Genomic DNA, 19,584 nt, shown 5'->3' on the forward strand with positions numbered 1-19,584 from the left:
AAAAAACCTCAACTCATTTATTCTGAGAAGTGCCAGTTCCCAATCTCTGTTTTAAACTTAGATTTTTTTCTCTTTTAGGTTGACACCCACCTATAGAGACTCACTCCATACCCATCTGGTGCTCTTGGTGTGTAGGCATATCACGGCACCAAAGTGTTTTATAAACAGTTGCCAATTTTACCTATCTACCCTGCACATAACAGGCATCTTCTTAAAATATTAAATATATTCCACAACCAAAAGGGGAACCAAGGGGGCTGCTTTCTAGAAGTGAAAAGAATGTGAAACCAAGAATTAGAAGTCTGTGGCCATGACTGGCAGAGGCTTTGGGACTTGGGGTGGGGAACTTAGAGGTAAATAACCTGTCCTTCGGGTCACCAAAGCTGTGTTTTGATGCTAGGCTAAGCTGCTCCAAGCTCTGCCTTGATCAAGGCCAGACCCCAGAGTCCACTGGCTGTCAGAGCTCCTCTGGCTCTCTATGGGCTCAGGTCTCTTCTGCAATGTCTCTAGGAACTGGTCAGTAGGATCTGGGATGGAAGGACTGCCTTTGTTAGGACTAGGCCAGGAAAATGTATTCTTTTTAACTTGCTTCCAAGATATCAGGGCATTAAACATGAAACCTGAAAGAGATGCAGATCGTCTTGTGCATCTCCAGGGCCACTGTAAGAAGGCTCCATCTCAGGGTATGTTCTCATCACGCAAAATGAAGGAGGATAACAGTTCACCTGCACTGTCAATTTGACTGGATTTGGAATCACCTAGAAGTTATACCTCTCCACATTTCCATGAGGCATTTCCAAAGACGTAGAACTTAGTAAGCTAGAGTCATTCTGGATGCAGGCAGCACCCTCCCATGAATGGAGAGGTCACAAAACTGAACAAAAATGAAAGAAAGCAGAAGGCATGCAGAACCTTTGTTCCCTGTTCCTCTGCCCCCAAACTACAGACTCAATATGCTCTGTTGCCTTGCATTCCTACTACCAAGTCTTCTGTCACAACGGGCTACATCTCCTGAAACCACAAGTCAAAATAAATCCTTCTTCCTTTAAATTGCTCCTCTCGGGCATTTGTCATAGCAATGAGAAAAAATACTAAAGCAATGAATGTGGTTAATCATGTGTCCCCCTTCCCTTTATGGTGGGATACAGAGTTTGCAAAACCTAAAATCATCCATGCTCTTAAATATGACCCTTTTTACCTACTAGCTGAACCTTCTGGTGTTTGCCGATGAGTCCCCCTCTGGGCAAAAATGGATTCCATACTCAGGAGGCTACCTGCTTTCCTTTCGATAGAGAACTGGGGGAGATGGGATGGCACTGCCAGGCCACTGGCAAGTGGATGATACCCACAAAAGCCTGGTGAAGCTCAATGAAATCATCAAAAGCCTGTCCTCCACATGCACTGATATTAAGGGTGAGTTTAATAGGAAGAAGACTTATAAATTAGGACAAGTCACTGGGTTCATAGGAAACAATATGTAAACCAACACAATATGTAAACCAAGTCACAAGTGACTTGAAAAGAAAGTCCTTTAGGAAGGTACTTAAGCCAGGAGGCTTAAACCACAGTAACTGTTCACAATGTGATCAATGTTTTCTCTTTGCCATGTGCTTGACAGCCTGCCTTTTTCTTCTGTCCTTCTTCCCCCATCGGTGCCCTCCTCTTCCTTCCCCACCGCTTAATTCTTACTCCTTAAGATCCTGAAGGAATTTCTTTAAGAAGTCTCCCAAAGACTTGATAAACAAACAAAAAAACAAATGAGAGAGAGAGAGAGAGAGAGAGAGAGAGAGAGAGAGAGGAGAGAGATGGAGAGGGAGAGAGGGAGGGAAGGAAGGAAGAAGGGAAAGGGGGGGACTATTTCCCCAACTTGTGATACAAAGATATTTATTGAGTATAACTAAGCCATAGATGAACTTGGGGACCTGTGGACTCCATGGAAGGCCGGCAGAACTGTGGGGTGGGGTTGTTTCCCTTCTATGCCCACATCCAGAAGTTAAGATTTTCATTCAATCTTCAGAGTTCAACATCTCCCAATACAAGCATCTTAAAAAGAAAGCATTGGGTGGGTGGTGTCAGCACATGCCTTTAATCCTAGCACTCAGAAAGGCAGAAGTGGTGAATCTCTGAGTTCGAGGCCAGCCTGGTCTACAGAGTGAGTTCCAGGACAGCCAGGGCAACACAGAGGAACTCTTGTCTCAAAAACTAAAACAAGCAAACAAAATGAAAGAAAAGAAGAAAAAGGGAGAAAAGAAATGAGCATTAAGCCTCAAAGGACACATGGCACCTTAAACCTCTGTATCCAAGAATATTCATAATACAGCATGAGAGAACCTTGGTTCTGTAGCCGAAACCATCAGAGTTCAAATTCCAGCTCTAACACTTCTAAGCTGTGTGACTTGAGACAAATGCCATAAAGTCTCTGAGCTATAGTTTCTGATTGATGATGAACATGATCTGCATGGACCATGGGATTAGAGGGCAATTACAGAAAACACAAGAAAGCAAATCACAACATTTAGGGAGTGAAAACCTCTCTCTTGGAGACAGAAAGAGGCAGCTCTAGGCTCAGTCAGAAAAAAGATGCTGTTGTATCTGGGAAATGCACGAGAGGCTTTGTAAAAGATTCCAGTCCCTGTGCTACAATGACAACCACTAAAGCCTCTGAGAAATCCATAAAAATAAGAAAATAAAGAGTCATCTTTGAGCATCACAGTACATTAAATGCCACTTATAGATTTTTATAGTGAAATGGCATGCTAAACCAAAATACGCCTCTAGCCCCCTACTTCTTCCCTTACTCTACCTCTCCTTGCAACCTGTGACAAATGAGATCTGGCCATTTCAATCAAGTAAACTGTGAAATTGCCCTGTGAAGCACTAAGATGACCCAGGACAGCCTTCATAACCAGGTGCCAGGGACCTGCTGCAAGACCCAATTGATCCTGAGTCAGCAGACAGCTTGGGTCCACCTGGGCCAGGTGGCTACTTAATGTCAATGGGAAAGTTCTAGATCCTCTAATGGCTGGGTCTACCAGCACAGTTGCAATGATTCCAGGAGGCTCTTATTTTATTGACCAGGATTCAGATTCAGAAAAATCAGGCCAGGAGAAAATTGAGACCAGAGTGCCTCATCCTTGACATTTCCACTGCCAGGGGTAAAGTTGTTCCCTCCCCACCCAGGGAAAATGAGCATCTGCCTTAGGAGCTGAGTGAGGTAGGGCACTGAGGATGCATGCTGGCCTTTCCATAACTGACTGTACCTTGAGTGTGAGGCATGCTGTCTCAAGACTTAACCATATGGAAACAATGGAAACAATGCTAGGGTTTCTCTTTGCACAGAATTATCATTTGGAAACAATATCCAGTGGGTGTAGGGTTTTCTTTTAATCTCATCATGTAAACCAAAATGTGCTGCCTTTTCAGATGACACTGACCACTGTCCTTTGCTCACATGGATGCTGCCCAACCGACTCTTGAGCAGCTAGGTTTTCAACTGTAAAGTCCTTTCCATAAGTCTCACTCCTCAGCTACAGCAGCTGTCTGTTTCACAAAAGTAAAAGTGCAGGAAGGTGGAGACATGTCTAGACTTGACCAAAAGTGAGACTCTCGGGACAGTGGGAGCCTCTATGGGTACTTTCTTTATTAGCCATATAGACATTAGGACTGGAAACTCAGGAGCCAGATGTCTCAGGACTAAGAGACAAGGAGCCTCTGCCAAGGCAGATGCTACTCATGAGCTCGTATTCTAAGGTATGGATCCTTTGTCCTCCCCCTCACACCAACTGTCCATGAGCTCTCTTCCCTTCCTTACTTGAAGTGTCAATCATCAAACCAAGGTCAGCTTCATAAGTAGCACAGTGCAAGAGGAATACACTGACATCAACCAGAGGTCGTATACAAAGTGGACTGAGGGGTCCAAGTCCTGGTGGTATGGGCTCACTTCCTGGAGATCCATTAAATGGCTGTGGGAAGCGTCTGTGAATTACTACACTTTGCCACCATTCCAGAATATCTATCAGAGAGAATTCCTATAGCAGATGGCCAGCATAAGCTTAGTGGTCCCAGAAGGCTGTGAGCATTTTGCCCACCACATGTCTGCTATGTGCTTGCTACTTAAGTTCATGACTACTTAAGGACATGATTGCCTTTCAGAGGTCAGTTAAACTTAGCCACCCTACCCCTTTTATATTTGCAGTATGTGTGCATGTTAGTTTTCTGGACCCAGACACACCTAAGCACTGAAGCTGTGACTAGTTTCAGATGCAAATTCAGGTGTCAATATTCTAGTTTCTTTCGTGACCATCAAAAAATAGCCCAGTCCCACTGCTCCTAGCTCCTGGTTGGATTGAAAAGTCACATTTCTTCTGGACAGTCCCTTAAAGTCTTTCTACTTCATATGACTGACTTTTAAAGTACCATTTGGAGGATGCAGATGGACCCATAGGTTTAAACATTGCCTCTTCTTTACACGTCAGTGCCTAAGTCCCTGGATCCAAATAGAGAGCACAGGCAAGCTCATATAGTTATTAAAGTCTTTAAGGGACAAGACATCAAGTATGGAGAAACCTTATTACAGAGAGGTGGAACTGCCAAGCTGCTCCCCAACAACGAGGAAACCACAACACCTTTCAGTGATGACTCAGGACCAGCTCCCTCCAGCTGCCACAGGAGTCACACACAGAGGACACAGAGTCTCTGAAGCCAGTGTTCCCAGGATACAGATTCTGAGGACGTCACCCATCATTTGTATGGCTCTGGTTTTATCTTCCCTTACCAGACTTTCTCACCTAGAACATTCTGATTCTTACAGAAGCACCCCACAGGCTTCTGAGGAGGCTTTATGAACTAGTAAGGAAACAAAATGTGGATTAGAACATACTGGAATGTAGTGTGACAGTCAATACGGTTTCATTGCTCTTGTGCCAATGCTACCACTTGTCAAGCTCCAGGTGACACTGTGACCTCCTTGATGGCAGGAAAATCTATTTTCTTCTTTGGCCCCAGGATAGTCTGATATATGCTCAGGCTCAGTAAATGTGCCATGAGTGGATGGAGGAAAGGACTAAAGCAACCCACAGCAAATAGGCACTGAACTATTTATACAAAGCATTACAAGGCTGGAAAAGCATTCACAGCTCCTTTTCATGGTGTCCAGAGACAGAGGAGGTCAACCAGTGGCACACTGCACAAAAAGAAGGCCAGCAATGTGAGGACAGACAAGGGGAAATGGATGTTGTGTCAAAGGAAAGATGGGGTCTTTTCCAGAAAGAAAAAGTGGGAAATGGAGCATGGCCCACCTGTCTCTACCAGCTCAAGGAGACTTCCCATGTTAGAGGAGGAAGCAGGAGCCTCCCAGGAGGCCCTTTTATGAAAACCATAGAAAAGCTAATTCTAATGCTCCCAGTAATCCTCTAGGGTAGACTAGTGGGCCTCCCTCTCCTATCCGAGAGCCTCCTCCTCCCCAGCAAATGCTTTAGTGTGGCAGCATAGTCACCCTGCCTCTTCGAACCTAACCTGGAGGTCATTGCCCAAAGGCCTGCCTGTGTCATAGTGTGAGCACCTGGGGGATTTGTCCTTCCTGAGGTCTCAAAAAATGGTAGGGATGAAGAACTAGCAGGCACTTGAGACATTGAAATAAGGGCTGCATGCCAAGGAGCACTGCAACTTTGAAGCTGGTACTTCCCAAGTCCCTTCTGATAGTGCTGTGGTCCCCTCTTGCAGGACAAAGGCCCCAGCATAACTATGATGGCACCAACCCTGGTCCCAGATTCTACGTCTACAGCTACTAACCTGCCATGGCCCCAGGGCCTCTATTGCCAAGTGACTTACAACATGTAACATCTAACTGTCACTGCGACTGACTCCACCCCTCCTAGTATGTGGAAGACGAAGAGAGACTCTGTTCAGCTGAAAAAGACAAAATTCTAACAGTCACTTATGATTTTAGATTTGGTATTTTAATCTTCTTTGAAATGTCAAATAATATTAAAGGAGGGCATGCTATTTTTATGATGGTTCAAGAAAGGGTCACAGACTAATGACAGGTTGAGAACATTGCCTAGAGGATCTTGCCCTTGCTACGTGTACACGTTTCTGTTCTATTTATAGCTGACATCAGATGCTGCCTTCTTACACAGTTATACATGGAAATACCACCAACCAGAACCGAGAGGCACATGCAGCCCTTGAGGCCACCTCCTTCTCTGAGATCTTGAACATTCTGAACTGTTCTGGTTGTTTCTCAGCAATAGCTGATAGGTGCTGATCAAACACATATGCCAGGATCCAACTTCTCTGTCTCTTCTTGTCTTTACCCAACAAGACCTTCTATTTGGCCCATCCTGGCTTCAGATCTCAGCCTCTGCCCACCTCCACCCCTCCCCCCATTCCTGAGACAGCAGTAGCAGGGTTCTCTATAGCCACAAACATTTGTCAGCATGATTGGGTGAGGTTTAGCAGAAAAGCAATTTCTTACTGGGAAAATCATTTATCACGGACAGTCTGTCGAAAACAGCCTCATTGCGAACCCTTCCCTGGGAGAAAAGAACTGACAACTGGCACTAAGTAATCTACAGCATGGCCATGGGGACTCATTCATCTTTTGCTTGCCCAGCCCAAGATGGGACATGTTCAGCATAGAAGTATCAGTCATAGCCATACCCAGGGGATTCCATAGAAAAGGTGATGAGCTCTGGCGACCATCCCATACTTCAGGATGTACAGTGAGAGACTGACTGTGTTCTCCATTTTACTCAGAAGTAGAATGGTGCAAGTCACTGGAGGAGGTGAACCTTCCTCACTTCAAAATAGGCTCCCTTGGCACTTTCTGTTTAGTTTAAAAGCCAGACTTCTCTTTCTTAGTGTGTAATTATGGAACGGCTTATTGCTTTTTCATAATTCAACTTCCCCTTTGCCTGGGGCATTATTTTCTCTGCCAGACCATAGAATGTTGTTTATAGCATATTAGATAATTACTGTGTGTGCTGTTTCCACTGACGTCAACACTCTGGAAACAGAATACTGGGCAATCTGAGGACTGTGGAGACAAAGAGAAGCAGAGATATTTCCCCCATGAAATTCTTGCCTTTTGTGGCAGAAAGAATTAGTTACAAATAAAAAAGGTAATATACTTCATTCATTATTGAATGTCTGCCTGAACCCAGGTTCTGGTTTGTGGGTTCAGTAAGTTCTAGAAGATGCTTTGGGTTTCATGGTTCTGTGGTTTTAAAACGTTGGCATTAGGTAGTATCATTGAAGGAGAAGTCAGATGTAAATTATCATGTAAAGGATGCACTTTCTTAGAACAAAATTAAGAGTCTTCTTCATAGATGTGTAGTTCTTACCCCACCTCAGAGTCACACATGGTCGTGAAACATGGTCATTTTGTTGTCATGTTCAAAGATGCAAAATTCTAACTCTTAAAGGAATAATATGATTATAGTCAATGCTTCATGTAGAGACTGAAGTTCAAAGCGTGGGTTCAATTTTACTTTTGACTCTTGCTACCACTTTAAAAGCCTATGCCACTCCAACCTCTCTGTGCCTCAGTTCCCTCATCTGTAGAATACAAATGGCATTCAGCTTTATCTTCCAGGCTGTCGTGAGGCTCAAAAAAAGGGATATTTACAATAGGCACTTAGGACAGAGAATGCCACAAAGAAAGCATCACTGAGATTTAGTGGGTGGCTATAAGTCACAACAGGTTGAATGTGTAGATTACAGGTAATATAGATATCATGGACTCCTTCAAAGAAAGGTGCTTGTGGCCAAGAGCTTTTGAGTTTTACAAGGAATAAGAATGGTATGTTTTGGAAGAAACTTGAACAGCAATAATAACCACAGACAAGATAGAAAGTAAACCCATGTAAAAATAGCATGAAACTGTAAATGGTTAGATCAGATTAGCTCTGAGATTCCTCAGCCAGTACTGTCTCTCTCATCACCCTCAACTGCACCACAGAAAAAAATCACATTAAAATTTCATTATTTAATTAACCATGATTCGGTATGGGAACCCATTGCAACGAATAGGTTTTATGGTAAGGTCCAACCAACAGGTAGCTAAGGAGAGTGATGTGAAAACTGGAAGAAGCCCATCCTTTGTCTTTGACTGGTGTGTACAATTTCTTAGGAGTGTCAAAGCATGGGAGGTTCCACTTTCCAATGTGTGTACCGCATTGCAGATTTTTCAGATGAGAAGAAACATGTGCATCTTTATGCTCAGCCTGGAGTTATCCAGATTTGTTGGCACTGTTGCCATTAAAAATCAGTCCATTGTCTTTTTCCCCCCTAAAGAACTGGCGCACAGGCTCCCAAGGGAGCAGTAGTTGAAAATGAGAATGACATTGAGGGATATAAATCACCCAGCATTGCTGGGAGCCACCCAGCTCCTGCCTCTTTGGCTCCAGGCTCTCAAGTACAGGGGAAACTTGCCCCTCCTCCCATCCATTGCTGCCAGAGAAGGATTCTGATTCAGGAACACCCCTGATGCTACCAGCAGTGCATTTTCTGCTTTCAGAGTGTATATTAGATTTGCTGCTTCTTGGGATGAAGCAGATGACCTCACTATACAATTGGATTGCTTTTTAAATTTCTAGAGTTCCTTCATTACCAAAGCCCAGCTACATCCACTATACCAAGCAACTCAGTTCAACATACTTGGGTGGACAATTCACCAAGGCTGGGCTTTCCCATGGGACTCAGGAATGGAGGAGAGGTAATTATTTTCTCTGTTATTTTTCTGACACTATCTAAGTTTTACAGTGCCTATGCAAAGGTACATTCCTGTCCTTTATTTATATATGTGGCTGGAGAAACAATACTTGCTAGACACATTTTAGGAGCATGAGTTAAAGTGAGTCTTTCTGCCACTGAACAAATGGAACATGAACAGTAACAGCCTGAGGTGAAGGCAGGACCACGTTTTTTCCTTGACATTGATTTCTGCTTTTTATATCATTGTTGTGTGTACATGAGCATGCATGCGAAGCTTTGTGTGAATGCATATTCAGATATGTGTTCTTTATTTATTTATTTTTATTTTTTATTGGATATTTTATTTACATTTCAGATGCCATCCCGTTTCCTCATTTCTCCTCCCTAAAAAACCCCTGTCCCATGCCCCCTTCTTCTTTTTGCTTTTATACAATTTTTTAAAATATTAATCAAAGGCTTTATAAGTTTGGTAGTGCTCAATATCAATCGGAAGTGTAACCCAATACCCAACCTAGATATATCAACTATCTTTGACTGACGGAGACACATGAACATCCGCCTCAATGTTTTTCTTCTTCTTCTTCTTCTTCTTCTTCTTCTTCTTCTTCTTCTTCTTCTTCTTCTTCTTCTTCTTCTTCTTCTTTCTCCTTCTCCTTCTCCTTCTCCTTCTCCTTCTCCTTCTCCTTCTCCTTCTCCTTCTCCTTCTCCTTCTCCTTCTCCTTCTCCTTCTCCTTCTCCTTCTCCTTCTCCTTCTCCTTCTCCTTCTCCTTCTCCTTCTCCTTCCTCCTCCTCCTCCTCCTCCTCCTCCTCCTCCTCCTCCTCCTCCTTGTTCTCTCTCTCTCTCTCTCTCTCTCTCTCTCTCTCTCTCTCTCTCTCATCACCTGGCTCCTCCTCTCCTTCTCCTCCTCTTCCTCTCTGTACTCTTCCCACCTTAGCTCCTCCTACATATCACTCTTCCTGTTAAAATAAAACTTTTCTCTCAAAATACAGATATGTGTTCTTATCTATTAGATGGTACAGTAGAATCAGTTATCCCAGCAGTTTCAAAAACAACTCTCCCCAGGGTTGCTGGTATTTAAGTTGGCCTCTAGTTCTCTATGTTAACTTTTCATTGCTGTAACAAAATGTCTGAGATAGACAACGTAATAAGGAGAAATATAGGGCTAACACATTGGTTTAGTGAATAAAGATGTTTGCTAGCAAGACTGAAGATGTGGGTTCAATCCCTGGAACCTACAGCAGAAGAGGAAAACTGACTCTTAGATATTGTCCTCTGACATACTACCACATGTGTGCTGTAGCATATAAATACCTCTATGCATACACATATATACAAGAACTAAATAAGCATAAATAAAAATTTTTCAAAGAAGAAATATTTATTTGGGTCATAGTTCCAGAAATGTCAGCTTTATCTCTTGATTCTATCCCCTTCAGTCAGTAGCAGCTAGTTCATCTCAGCAGTGAAGCCTTGGGAGAAGAGGTGTATTGACTTCATAGCTGCAGGGAAGCACACAGAGAGAGGAGGTACCAGGGAGTCCATAGCTTCTTCAAAGGCCCTAAGACCCAACTCCTAAAACACTGACCACCTCCCAGTAGTCCCTCAAGTTGGCTACCAATTCTTTAACATGGTACTCAGACATTTTGGATTTTAACTATAGCACTCCCTATACTTCTACAGAGTGTAACCAGGACTCAGGCCTTTTGAGAGAAAACTCCAAACTAGTAAACTTCACAACCTAGGGGTTTTTCCCAATTCTCAACTGAATGGCTCTTCTGTCTATAATGCTTCCAATGGAAACATCAATCTTCCAACAAAGACTAATTAGACAGCCTTCTGAGCATTTATTTTTACCTTTACATTTCCCCCAGCCAGAATTTTATCTTAGAACAACTTTTTGAGTTATCACTCATGTACCATACAATCCATGTGCTCATTTTTTTTAGCATACACAGAGTTGTATAAACATCCCTAAAATTGATTGTAGAATTCTTTCTTCACCTCAAAAAGAAACTTAGTACCATTCCACTATCAACCCCTGCTATACCTGCTAGCACCATCCCTGAAGCCTTAGGCCAGAACTAATCTATTCTTGTTTCCATAGAGTCCCCTGTTCTTGATAGCATCAGTGGAGTCTCATAGGAATGATCTTGCCTGACTCTTTCACATTAGCACAGTGGTTTCTAGGTTCATTCATGCTCTGGATTATGTGGAAACTTCATTACTTTTATAGTAGATTCATATTTCATTGCTCGGATATATCACATTCTTTTAATCCAATCACTCATTTATGGGTATTGATGGCACTTCCCACCATTTAATTATTATGAGTAATTACAAACACTTGGTGTACATTTTGTGCAGACATATGCATTTGGTGCTCTCAGGTAAAGACTTGGATGGAAAAATTATTCATGAGGAATGTTCCATAGCTTTCATATCATGATAATAGCAACATACAATGATGGCAATTTGTCCATATCCCTGCCAGTGTTCTAATCTGTTTTATTGTAGGGGTCCTAGTAAATGTGAAATGGCATCTTGTATTTTTGATTTGCATTTCATTGGTGACTAAAAGCTGACTGTGGCTGATTGACTTTCCTTCATTTGCTTCTTGGCCATGTTTGCATCTTTGTTGGAGAAAGCTATTCATCAGCTCTGTCCATTTTAAAATCAGTTATCTTTTCGTTGCTGAGAAAGAAAAGCTCTTTATGTAGCCCAGTATGTTCATCATTAAATACATGTTCTGCAAACAGTTCCTTTAGTTCTGTGGGTTGCAGCTTTTCTTCATAGGATCCTTGGACACACAAAAGCTTTCACTCTTACTGATATATTTATTGTGTTGTTGTTGCTTCTGCTCATAGAATTATGTTCAAGGATTCATTGTCAAACTCGATGTCACAAAGGCTCTACCCTGTGTAACAGTTTTGTTCTGTCGGGAAAACTCTGGTCTGCTTTGTGTTCATTTTGTTATGGTATAAGGTAAGGGTCTGAGTTTATTTACATGGAAATAGACAAATTATTCCAGCACTGTGCATCCACAGGCTGTCCTTTACCCCACCAGAGGATCTTGTTATCCTTGTCAAAAATGTACACAACTATAGCAATATGGGTTCATGTCTTGTTTCCCAAGTTGATTCTATTGATAATTATGTCTCAAATGACTTTTAAAAGCTGGAAATTGTTTCATTCATCTGTCTGAAGTCAGAGTTCCACCCAGAGCACAAAGATCCCTATAGTCTCTGGGTTCCTGACCTTGGCCCTTAGCCACAGAGCAGTAGTTTATAGGGTTTATTGAGGGAATTTTTTTTTTTTTTTTTTTTGAGACAGGGTTTCTCTATGTAGCTCTGGCTGTCCTGGAACTCACTCTGAAGACCAGGCTGGCCTCAAACTCAGAAATCCACCTGCCTCTGCCTCCCAAGTGCTGGGATTAAAGGCATGCACCACCACTGCCCAGCCAATGATACATATTTATAGGTTAAAAATATTCTGACAGGAGAACCATAGATTTCACTAGACCTCTAAAGGAATCCTGAACATACACAAAACAATGAAGAAATCTAGCTTCCCTCATTATCAGTTTTATCTTCTTCATATTTATTATTAATGAAATCATCAAATTTTTTATTTGTCAATTGTGCATTTGTCTTCCCTCTGTAACTAGAATATAAGGGCTGAAAGCTTCAAATAGTGCCTGGCACATAATAGTTATTCAATAAACATTGAGATACTAAACCATGAGTCATTTCTAAACAAGAGCTAAGCCATCAGCTAAATGAAAATAAAGATTAATGACACCAAATTACTGATGCGTAATTCATTATGAAAATGACTTCATGTTGGTGCCATCATTTCATCTAGATTAATAAACACCAATGTGCCCCGTGCCCAGTAGTAAGTATCTAGTATTTCCCATGTCGGAGTAAGAACCTATGATGCCATGTGCACAGCAGTAAGTATCTGGCATGTAGTAATAAATTAGTATCCATATTGACGGTTGAGGAAACCAAGGGTCAGAGAAGTTGACGCCAACACAAGATCACTCAGCTAATGAATTACAAAGTGCTGATCTGTGGCCAGTCTTCCTGCCTGAGAACCCACATTTCACTATAATAAGATACATCTTGCTGGGCAGTGGTGGTGCACCCCTTTAATCCCAACACTCGGGAGGCAGAGGTAGGTAGATTTCTGAGTTCGATGCCAGCCTGGTCTACAAAGTAAGTTCCAGGACAGCCAGGGCTACACAGAGAAACCCTGTCTCAAAACACCAAAAGAAAAAAAAAAAACCAAGGACACATCTCAAGGGGGAGAAATGAATAGGAATGTTAGAGAAAAGAAAAAATCTCCCCACACAAAAAAGAAAAACTTGCTTATTGTGCAACCAAGAAAACTAAGATCCTGTGAAGTTAAAAAATATGCCCTGGAATGCAGAGTTGAGCAGACATTTCCAACAAAATGTTCTTTCCACTCTCTGGTTTATGGACCATGGCAGAAAAACACCTGAACAGAAACACAGCAGAACTAGGTGCTGACAGGTCACTCCATGTGAAAGGACTCATGTCTGTTCTACTGTTGTCATCCAGTTTAATAAACACCAGTGTGCCCCATACCCAGAAGTAAGTACCTAGTACCCAGTACTAAGTACCTTGTGGGCAGTAATAAATTATTAACCATTTTGACGGTTGAGGAAAACAAATGCCAGAGGAGTTGACACCAATGCAAGATCACACCACTAATGAATTGCAAAGTGATGATCTACCAAAGCCTGTTCCTCTTTTCCTGGGATCAGCTGGCATCTCGAAATATTAGGCCATAGCTTCCTCCATGTGAGATATAAGCATTCATTAAGCTGAATTCCAATTATCCCTGGTTAGAGGTCAGGTTACAAAGAGATAGTATGGCCCAATGACAGGCTTGATCTCGTTTCTTATTCCCTAGCTAAAGGTCTTAAGAGTTATCTGGCTTTGACCTTATCCAGTCTTACAGTACAGAAGTTAAATTGGAGTAGAGAGATAGGTATTATCTTTTAAGACCATTAAGGGTTACTGGAGATTCATCCATCAGGTCTGTAGACAAACAAGGCACAGGAAATATCTTCATCCCTTCAGAGTAGCAGTAAGTGGGTTGGTAGCAAAGAATCTCTGTGACAAGGGTACTTCCTGCCTCCAGAGCATACATTCAGGCTGGACTCGCCCTGTCTTCTGCTTCAAGCTTCCTTTACCGGTAATGCTGTCTACAGGTACATAGGGCTTAAAGGGCTGGATTAAGCCATGTATGTTTCCAACAGTGATGGTGCTCACATGAATAAAACCTTGTGGGCATTGAAGTTCAGGAAGCTGGGTTTCCCTCTTTTTCTGCTATTTGCATAACTGGTAGAAGAAGTCAATTGCAGACTTCCCAGGACAAGTCTATGCATTGGCCTCACTACATGCCTTATATAGATAGACATAGTTTTTACTCCAAGGAAGCTCCAACCTTTGTCTGCCACTTCTGAGAGGCATTTTCTAAGCGCTTGGAGTGTCATAACTGATAATAAACTGTCTATACCTGGGATGTTGGGCCAACCAGATGGTCATGGTCTGATTCTGGAAGAGGGTTGACCACACTGGAATGTTTAACAGTGTGTTTTGGGAAAGCAGGTAAAGACTGAGGTCAACTAGAAATGGATATGAACACCGAGATTTACATAACCAAGCCCAGTAGAGCTGAGCTCTGAGGCTGAGTTGGGTTCCCAGCTTGAATGTACGGATGGCATACAGTCAAGGTGAATAACAGAGGTGCCATGCTCAAAGTGTAGAGCCTTCCTAGGCTCTGCCCTGTGCATCTCTTCCCTTGGCCAATCTAATCTTAGTTCTTTTGTTGTAATAAACTGTCACCATGAATACAATTACTTTTGTGAATTCTGGTCTCTCTTGTAGTGAATTATTAATGCTAAAGTAATTTGGGGCATTCCCGCTTGCCTTAACTTGCAGTTGAGATAAAAAGCTGATAACAGTCTGCGGCTACTTTCCTTACCCCTCCCTGCTTCTGCATTAGATAATCCCACCCAATAGCTTTGGACCAATGCTAGCCTGCCTGCCTTCTTCCCCAAAAGATCTCTAAATTCATGGAGCCCAGAAAGCACAGTCTCTTTTAGACTCTAAGCTAGTGTTTCTCAGGCTACTTGTTAGTCAATCCCAAGGTCAGAAATGTTTTCCATCACAAATCTGAAAACGGGGTCTATGAATCTAACTTTATAACTGAAGCAAAGGTACATAAAACTATCTCAGACTCTTGGCTGGGTCTGGGTCCTTTCTGGATCAATCTCATTTTGTGAAACATCTGCATCTTTTAAGATCTGTTCCTGTTGTAAGCCATGTATAAGTTGAGATTTGCCATTTCAGGATTCAGGTAGTATCCACTACCCCATAATTGATCACTGTAACCACTTTCTAATAGGTATTGTTTTGTTTCCTAGTTTTGGTCTCTTCATACCTTTCCCTAATAAGGGCAGTTGAAAGCTTTCAAAATACAACAAACAAACAAACAAACAAAAAACACAGACAACCAGCGCTACTGACATCTAATGTCCTGAGCTACCGTTGTGCTTAGTCCTGTGCCAAGAGCTTTCACATGCATCATTATTTCTATCCCTTGTCACTACAATCACCCCATTTTACAAAGGAAAGAGCTTACATCTTGAAAAGGTTAACTAGTTTGTTCAGGGATGCACAACATAAAGCAGAACAGAATTCAGCCAGGAAAGGACTCAGTCCTGCTGCTAATTCGCTAGGCATCTTTTGCGTCCATGGTTACTTCTGTACGGGGCCTCCCAGCATAGCTCTTGGCCCCTCAGTGAAGAGGGGCACTGAGAAACCAGTTGGAATGCATGTCACTGTGTCTACCAGTCCAAAGAGGAAGAGTCTGGAAACCCATTCCTATTCCAGTAGAGCCAGGCTCCCTGACCTGCCAGGATACAGCTCTCTCAGGCCTGTCTACGGTTCCATGCTCTCATCCCAGAGGAGTCTCCTTCTTCCAGAACACTGGTCGCCCCTGCCTGCTTCCTACTGCCTCTTCTTCCCCACACCAATTAAACTGTCACAGCTGGCTGGCTTAGAGACAGGTGAGGAGAGGAAGGAGTCGGGAAGAGGGGCCTCTCAGCCCCAGCTGCTCTTCTGCTTCCTGTCAAATTGGTCTGAAGCCTTGTGGATGAACCAACAGGGGTCCCTAGTGACTGCCCCAACCTGACTCTTTCTCCAACAGGGTTAGTAGATACAGCTACACGGAGGAATGGCAGCTGTTTGCACCCAGTGTTTCCTGGGTCTTGGCATAGCACATGGGTCTCAGGTGATGTGACCAGCTGCTAATTGCTTGCACCCCCAAATCACAGCCAAAGGAGGATCTTTTCTTCTAATAATGTGGAAGCTCACAATGAGGAGAGAAGCAGAAAACAAAAAAAGATCTCAGAGTAGCCCGGCAATATGTACCCTTTGGCTCTTCTTGTCTGCGCTGGCTACCATAGTAGGGAAAGCTAGGAAACCCAAGTCTTTCCTTACTTGATCTTATGAACAGTTTCTGCATGGCTCAGATTCCTATGTATTAGGCTACAAGAGCAGAGAGAATGACATTTGGACTTAGTCTGCAGGTAGAAAGGACAGGGGTTGCCAGTGGATCTCTGTTCAATCTTTAAGTTCAAAGACTCTGGGACCTCTGCAGTAAACTAGCATAAGAAACAGGCTTCAAGAGCAGAGGCCCTCAGTGTGGGATCCATGTATGAATGTTAGGGTCCTTGGCCAATAAAGATTTCTGTAGCATCCAGTTTCCAAAGAAGGGTGTGCTTGACCTGCAAATGTTCACCCGCATTCTACATGAGAAGCTATGCACATTGCCTTCTATGCTTCCACTCACTGTAGTGCAGACTGCGACTGTTTTGTGCCTCCTCCAAGCCTGTGTGTGCTCATAGATGTACAGCCTCCTTTCCTACTTCCCCAGTCTCATCCATGCCTGATAACAGATTGTGTTTGAAGGCCCCAGCAGGCTGCCTGGCTGCCTGGCACGTGTCTCAATTATTGATGTAGCTCTTTACAGAGCTTGCTTAATTATTCCTGCTCAGGCTATTATGGAGAGGGCATGGCCCTTAATGCACTCCTGGCTTGCTTCCCCCTACTGCTTGAGAAAAAGCACAGGTGGAGACTCCTAATTACATCCCCCGGCTTTTCACCTTTCTCTGCATCCTGTCTCTGTAGTTCCTCAGGACATCAAGATCAAGTGTATCTCAAAATCTCTGTGTCTTCTGTCAGTGGGTGAGGGTGGAGTTTATAGTAAGCCATCCACTTCTGTTCCATCATGGTGTGGACTCAGGACACAGGTCAGAGTGTTCTCAGGAAGGGAAAGTTGAATCTCAATACTAAATGACTTGTGGCCTGCCTGCAATTTGTTCCTATGTGTGACAACAGGTGAAAGGAAGCTTGGGTATTTTCCAGGCAGAAACCAGCCTAATGGAACTGGCTGTATGGAAATCATAAATGGCATAAGATTATCATCTTTTTTTCTGGTTCTGAAAATATCTGAGCCCCAGCTCCATGTTCAAAGTCTGTTGGTACGCTAACCTGAACTGCCAAATTTCCATGCAAAAACCAAACGTACTGAAGTAAAGCCTGCATTGGGTACTGCAGCTGGGGAGAAAATTCCCAGACACACTTCCATTGTTTGTGAATGGACAACAGCTTAACAATTACCAGGAAACATTAAATACAAACTCAGAAAACTGTTATTTTTAGGCTGATGAGAACTGTGGTCAGGATTATGTATGCCAATCTGTACTTTCTATCTATTTCGTTAGAAATGAAGCCAAACTTTGTATAATGTGCTCATTTAGCAAAATAAGGCAGAAAAGTCTCCAGCGATCATTGACACGTACACATTTAGTATCATTAAGTCTGTTCTGGTCAAGATAATCCACGAGCAGAACAGACAGATTTGGGCTTCTCATAAAGAATTTGACAATTGAAGGGGGTTATGCTCATTTCCATTTATGTCCTGGAAAATACTCCCTTGTGACTTAGCAACCATGTTTAAAAAAACTCTAGCAGTCCTTAAACAAACAAAGGAGTATGTTTATGGGGTTCTAAAGATGTTATTTTCAGAGATGACGTAGGGGTTATGATATGTAGCTTTGGGGCTTTACAGTACGTTGTACCTGATTTATTACTATGCCATACAGTACTGGCTTAGGGAAAATTGGGAATTTAATTAAGCACTGTTTGAAAATGTGCTTTATGAGAAATAACCCCTGGGCATGTAGAAACCAAAGTTTCTCCATCTTAGAGGGAGAAAAGGCCTTTTTCAGGGGTGAGGGAGGAGCAAGAGTTAAGAAAATTTCCTGGCACCCCTGGAGCTGAGCAAATTCAAGAACAGAAAGAGAGAGTTTAGAGTAGAAACTGAAAACAAGATCTGGCCTGCAATGGTGTTTTGCTTGGCTTGCTGGGCACTGAGAGAGTTTTATGGCAGAAGCCAGTATTTTTAAATTGGAGACTCAATTTGTAAGGCCAGCTTTCTCTCTTCCCTTTGAAGCATCACAAGGTCTGACCACATGAGTCTGTTTTTCTGCATGGGAACAATTAGTAGCAATTGGGTCTGTGTTAGACACCCAAGATCCCAGCACCTCATATTCCTCATCAGATCTACCCCATCCATTCCTAAGAGCTCCTAATAATGGTATATATGAACTTGAAAACTCATGAAGTCCCATGAAGACTTTTCATTATTTTCATAGACTTCTGGTAGTTAATCTCGGTTGTCAGCTTGATGACGTCTAGAATCACCTGTGGGCCTGTTGTCACGGACTATCCAAGTTAGGTTAACTGAAGTAGGAAAACTCTACTGTGACTGGGACCACTCGTTTTGTTGGGCACCTAGACTACATAATATGGGGAAAGAAGATGAACACTTGCATTCACAGCTCTCTGCTTCTTCTTTTGGTTTTTTGGTTTGGTTTGGTTTGGTTTTTGGGTTTTTTTTTTTTTTTGTTTTTTTTTGGTTTTTTTTGGTTTTTTGTCTTTTGTTGTTGTTGTCGTTCAAGACAGGGTTTCTCCGTATAGCCTTGGCTGTCCTGGAACTCTGTAGACCAGGCTGGCCTCCAACTCAGAAATCTGCCTGCCTCTGCCTTCCAAGTGCTGGGATTAAAGGCGTGCGCCACCACTGCCCGGCGGCAGCTCTCTACTTCTTGATTGTGAATATGAGATGACCAACCGCTTCAAGCTTCTCCCATGACTTCTCTGCCATGATTGACTGTACCACAGACTTGTAAGCCAAAATAAACCTGCTTTCCCTTGAGCCACTTTTTTCAGGGTACTTTACTGCAACAGGGAAAGAAATGAAAATACCTCCTAATCCAGGAAGACTCATTTTCATATGCAGAGATTGAAAAGCACATGCTCACCTAAAAATTAACAGAGAAACAGGATTGTTGGGTTTTCTTAGAATTTGGTACATAAGCTAAGCCACTGATTTTTAATGTTGGGCTGCTGCAGTCACTACAACAGGAAGTCAAGTCACAAGTCAAAGCAGGAGGTAGAGGCAGGCAGATCTCTGAGTTCAAGGCCAGTTTGTTCTACAGAGAGAATTCCAGGACAGCCAGGGCTACAAAGAGAACCCCTGTCTTAAAAGAAAGAAAGAAAGAAAAAGAAAGAAAGAAAGAAAGAAAGAAAGAAAGAAAGAGAAAGAAAGAAGAAAGGAAGAAAGAAAAAGAAAGAAGAAAGAAAGAAAGAAAAAGAAAGAAAGAAAGAAAGAGAAAAAAGAAAAAAGAGATGGAAATGGAATACTTGCATTATCTTATCTGTAATAATTATGACACTGGTATGAGTATGCCATATGACATCTGTCTCAGA

At 42.6% G+C, this 19,584-nt stretch overlaps 1 protein-coding gene across 18 annotated transcripts in view; it reads right to left on the minus strand.

The window, feature by feature from the left end:
- Kcnma1 (potassium calcium-activated channel subfamily M alpha 1) overlaps positions 1-19,584 on the minus strand; it is a 691,955-nt gene that overhangs the window by 318,315 nt on the left and 354,056 nt on the right. The window contains exon 4 of one of the 18 annotated variants that reach the window (XM_076931257.1): positions 9,572-10,215. The exons of the other annotated variants lie outside the window; for them this stretch is intronic. Within the exon in view, the coding sequence (XP_076787372.1) occupies positions 10,173-10,215 (43 nt within the window). The 3' untranslated portion in view covers positions 9,572-10,172. Of the gene's footprint in view, positions 1-9,571; positions 10,216-19,584 lie in introns of those variants that run through there. 18 annotated transcript variants of the gene reach the window in all.

Source organism: Arvicanthis niloticus, chromosome 3, assembly GCF_011762505.2.
Source record: "Arvicanthis niloticus isolate mArvNil1 chromosome 3, mArvNil1.pat.X, whole genome shotgun sequence".
Classification (NCBI taxonomy): Eukaryota; Metazoa; Chordata; class Mammalia; order Rodentia; family Muridae; genus Arvicanthis; species Arvicanthis niloticus.